The sequence below is a fragment of the Lipotes vexillifer genome, unplaced genomic scaffold (assembly GCF_000442215.2).
Source record: "Lipotes vexillifer unplaced genomic scaffold, Lipotes_vexillifer_v1.1 scaffold253, whole genome shotgun sequence".
Taxonomy (NCBI): domain Eukaryota; kingdom Metazoa; phylum Chordata; class Mammalia; order Artiodactyla; family Lipotidae; genus Lipotes; species Lipotes vexillifer.
The window spans coordinates 1,236,321-1,241,771 of record NW_006780322.1 but is presented as its reverse complement, the minus strand read 5'-3'; the positions used below and the strand labels follow the sequence as shown (position 1 = coordinate 1,241,771).

Below are 5,451 nucleotides of genomic sequence, written 5' to 3'. Positions count from 1 at the left end.
ATAGAAAAGTGGGAAAGAGGGAGGGGCAAGACAGGAGAAAGGGATTAAGAGATACAAAACTACTATGTACAAAATAGATAAGCAACAAGGATATATCACATAGCATATGGAATTATAGCCATTATCTCATAATAACTTTTAATGGAGTAAAACTGTAAAAATACTGAATCACTATGCTGTACACCTGAAACTAATATAATATTGTAACTTTTTTTTTTTTGGCTGCACCGTGAGGCATTTGGGATTTTAGTTTCCTGACGAGGGATCAAACCCATGTCCCCTGAATTGGGAGCACAGAGTCGTAACCACTGGACTGCCAGGCAAGTCCCTAATATAATATTGTAAATCAACTATACTTCAATTTTTAAAAGTCTGTGATAAATATGCTCAAGAAAATAGAGAAAAGATATAGACAAATTGGAAAAAGGATGGAGAATTTCACCAGTAAATTTGAGGGTATAAAAAAATTTAAATGGACATTCTAGAATTAAAAAATACATATCTAAAATTCTAACTCCTCATTTTCTATTCTACTTCTACCAAGGCATTCATTATGTGTTTGTACTAATTACCTTGAAGTTAGGAGGGATATAAGTAGACAATATTAGGAACCATTTCCAGAATAAACAAAATTCAAATGTCAATGAAAAAATGAGAAAGAGGTCTTTAAATCTTGTTAAGGGATGACAATTATAGTGTGAGCTTTTATATCCACAGCTTTCTGGCTAGTTAAAGCAGAAACAAACATATTTCACCAATCTAGATTTTAAGAAACCTTTTTTCTATATGGTGGACAAAGTAATAAAAGCAATGGTCACTTACAGGAAGGTGTGTGAAGACAGCAAAGGTGCTACGGAGAAAGGCAATGAGGTCTACTAGGTAATCACTAGCTTTGTTGCCCAAATCTCCTGTCATCCAGTCATAGTCAGCCAGCTGTAGAAACTGGTCAATCTTCTGGTTTAAGTTGGTATAAATCTCTTCTTCAGCTGCATGTCTGGCATCCTGTGAAATATGAAATTTGAATAGTCATTCAAAATTCCAGTATAAGCAAAGCAGAAATCTCTGCTTGGAGACATCTCAAACTAAGTAACATAATTGAGAATATCAAGTAATATCACAGTCTCCATTAATTTTTCTTGTTTTCAAAAGCTCAGTAGAGTCCTTTCTATTTTGTATCTGCAAGACAAATTATTATATTGATTCACCAAATAGAGAAACTGCCTTCACTGCCTCAGCTATCTGCATCCTTTGTACCTTCTTACCTATGTTTAAAACTACACTCATTCTCAGGATCCTATTCTCTTTCTTCTCTTCTGGGATTCCAAGAACCTCCCTTCCTGCAATATCAACCTCTCTTATAGTTGCTAGTCTCTTCACTCTGCTTATTTTAAGTATCCTGAAGTTTCTAATTTAATGCTGTATGTTCCCACTAGTTACTATCCTACCTTTCTAGATTCTTTATAATCAAGTTTCTTCAAAGATTGGCACACATTTCCTAAAATATGCTCTAATTAACAACAGTCCTGAAAAATGCTTAAATGACAGCAAAAAAGTTTCTAGATCAATTAAGTCTGAGAAACCCAGTTTAAAAGAGTCTTGATTTACACTGGCATATAAAAGGCTCTAAGAAGTGTTATGGGACTGAAGCTCCAAGAAAAACATTTTTAGGACAAAACAGTCTATGCTGCAATCTAACAATCCATCAACATGGATTGGTCCAGGGTAATCCATGACCACCAGGCTACCATATCCAATATCCATTTTTCAGTCTCATCTTACCCTGTTCTCTGTTGGCTTTCAGGACAGAGTTTTACTTTTACTTCTGGCCTCTAATCCTCTCACTTTCACTGGATGATTTCATCATCTCCTATGGCTTCCACTATTATCTGTCCAAACCCTTTCTTGTTAAAGACCCATATTTCTGATTGTTTCCTGCATTATGGCTCACAGAAACTTTGAATACTGTTAAGTCCAGGACAAGAATAATTATAAATCCCACTCTTCACCTGTTCATTTCAGGCCAAGGCAGAGATTTAAGCAACATATTAGATTCCATTCATTCCTTCATAGTCACGGTGTCCTATAAATTCTACCCCCAAAACTTTACTCGAACTCATACCCTCCTCTCCATTTTCACCTTTTTAATGGCTGCATAATTTTACAGGTATTTACATACTATAATATAGGCATTGACTATGTTTACCTATATGAACACAGTTCTAAGAGCATTTCTCTGCTTACATATTTACTTACTTGTATGATAACTGAATACTGTCCTTGAATTCCCATTTTACTAAGTTTTCTTTTAATTAATAAACATTATTTTCTAGAAATCTGGGCTTAAAGAAAAATTGAGCAGAAAGTACAGAGCATTTGCAGATACTGCCCGCCATCCCCTTCCCACTGTTTCCCCTATTTAAAAAACCTTGCATTAGTGTGGAACATTTGTTACAACAGATGAACTGATATTGATATTTTATTATTAACTAAAGTTTACAGTTTGCATCAGGGTTTACTATTTGTGTTGTACAGTTCCATGGGTACTTACAAATGGATAATGTCATGTATTCACTATTACAAAATTGTACAAAATAGTTTTCTTGCCATAAAAATCCACTCTACTCTATCCATCCCTCCCTTGCTCATCCCCCAAATCCTGGAAACAAACCATCTTTTTGCTTTCTCCAGAACTTTGCCTTTCTACAATGTCTTATACTGGGAACCATGTATGTAGCTGATTGGCTTATTTTACTTAGCAATGTGCAGTTAATTTTCCTCCATGTCTTTCTATGGCTTGATAGTTCATTCCTTTTCATCACTGAATAATATTCCATTGTCAGGATGTATCATAGTTTGTTTATCCATTTACCTATTGAAGGACATCTTGATAGTTTCTGAGTGTAGTCAATTTTGAATGTTGCTGCTGTAATGATTTATGTGTAAGTTTTTGTGTAGCTTAACATTTCAATTCACTTGAATAGTTACCAAGAAGCATGACTGGTGAATTGCACGGGGAGACTATTTCTGTTTAGCCTTGTAAGAAACTTACAAATTGTCTTCCAAAATATTACCATTTTGTATTAGCACCAGCAATGAATGAGAGCTGCTATTGCTCCAGCATTTGTTGTCAGTGTTTTCTGTTTTAGCCTTTTTAAGAGTTGTACAATGGTATCTCACTGTTGTTTTAACTTATAACTCCCTCTCCATCCTTTGGTGTGGTATCTATTTGGATCTTTTGCCCATTTTTAAAGTGAGCCCACATTAAACCCACTTTTTAATTTTCTTATTGTTGACTTTTACCCGTTCTTTGTATATTTTGGATATAAGTCCTTTATTAGATATGCATTTTACAAACATTTTCTCCTTCTTTTCATTCTTTTAACAGGGTCTTTTCTACAGCAGAAGTTTTTCATTTTAATGAAGTCCATGGATCATGTTCTGGTTGCTGTACCTTAAGTCATAGCAAAACCTAAGGTTACCAACATTTTCCCTTATGTTATCTTCTAAGAGTTTTATAGTGCTGTGTTTCACATGTAAGTCTGTGATCCACTTTGAGTTAATTTTTAACTCAATTAACTCAAATATTTTTGAGTTTAACTCAAACTCAAATTTTTAACTCAATTTTAAAGTGTAACATCTGTGTCTAGGTTCATTTTTTTTTTTTTTTGCAGGTGGATGTCGAGTTGTTTCAACATTTATTGAAAACACTTTCATTTCTCCATTAAACTGAGTTTACTGCATGTTAACAATCAGTTGACTATATTTGCGAGAGTCTATTTCTGGGCTCCTATGTTGTTCCCTTGACCTAATTATCTTTTTTTTTTTTTTTTTTCCCCCAGTACTACACTGTCTTGATTACTGTAGCTTTATAGTAAGCCTTGAAGTCAGGTAGTGTCAGTTCTCCAGCATTGTTCTTCTCCGTCAATATTGTGTTGACTATTCTGGGTGTTTTGTGTCTCCACATAAACTTTGGAAACAATATGTCAATATCCACAAAATGAGTTGCTGGAATTTGGACTGGGACTGAATCTTTAGATTAAGTTGAAAAGAACTGATATCTTGATAAAATATTGAATCTTCTTATCCATGAATATGGAACATATCTCCACTTATTTAGATCTTACTTCTTTGATTACTTTTTATCAGAGTTTTACAGGTTTTCCCACATAGATGTTGGTTATCTTGTTAGATTTATATCTATTTCTTTTTTCAATGTTAATGTAAACAGCATTATGTTTTTAATTACAAATTGCAGTTGTTACTGGTATAATGATAAAGCAAATAACTTTTCTATATCAATTTTATATGCTGAACCTTGCTACATTCATTTATTACTTCCAGCAGTCTTTTTGTTATTGTTAATTCTTTCATATTATCTACTTAGACAATCATGTCATCTGTAAACTAAGTCAATTTTATTTCTGTCTTCCCAGTCTGTAAGTCTTTTATTTCATGGCTTACTGAATGTTGAATAAGAGTGGTATAAAAGGACATTCCGGCCTTTTTCATGATTTTAGCAGGAAAGTTTCTAATTTCTCACTATCAAGTATGATGTTATTTGTAGGACTTTTGTAGATGTTCTTTACCAAGTTGAGGACGTTCCCCTTCTATTACAGTTAGCTGAGAGGTTTTTTATCACGAATATGTGTTGGATTTTGTCAAATGCATTTTCTATATCTACTAATATGATTCTACAATTGTTCTTCTTTAGCCCATTAATGTGATGAATTACAATACTTGATTTTTGATGTTGAATAAGTCTTGCAGACCCACTTGGTGGTAATGTATAATTCTGATACATTGTTGGATTCAATTTCATAACATTTTGTTGAGGATTCTGCATCTAAGTTCATGAGAAATATTAGTCTGTAGTTTTCCTTTCCTGCAATGTCTGGCTGGTATTATGGTAATGATAGCCTCATAGACTGAGTTACGTAGTAGTATTCTCTCTGCTTCTATTTCCTGGAAAATATTAGAGAGAAGTGGTGAAATTTCATCCTTAAATATTAGGTAGAATTTCTTTCAGCTTAATTAGCATATAACTGCCAAGTTGTAAGGTATTTAAAATGAAAAACATAATAACTAAATATAGGTATACACTGCAAAAGGATTCCCCACATCAAGTTAATTAACACAGCTATCACCTCACATATTTACTTTTTTGTTTGTTTGTTTTGGTGAGAACACTGAAGTTCTACTCTCTTAGCAATTATCATTTATACAATAGTGTAATCAACTATAGTCACATTGTTATATACTAGATGCTCAGACTATTCATCTTACAATTGAAAGTTTGTACCCTTTTATCAACCTCTATTTCTTCACCCTCCAGCCCTGGCAATAATGTTTCTACTCTCTGTTTCTATGAGTTCAACTTTTTTTGTTAGATTCCACATATAAATGATACCATGAAGTATTTGATCAGGATTGTTTTTTTTTTTTTTCCGGTAC

The 5,451-nt window shown here is 33.4% G+C and overlaps 1 protein-coding gene across 1 annotated transcript in view; it reads right to left on the bottom strand.

The window, feature by feature from the left end:
- EXOC6B (exocyst complex component 6B) overlaps positions 1 to 5,451 on the bottom strand; it is a 688,324-nt gene that overhangs the window by 271,314 nt on the left and 411,559 nt on the right. Inside the window, exon 18 of the mRNA XM_007453376.1 lies at positions 823 to 1,002. Within this exon, the coding sequence (XP_007453438.1) occupies positions 823 to 1,002 (180 nt within the window). The remainder of the gene's footprint in view (positions 1 to 822; positions 1,003 to 5,451) is intronic.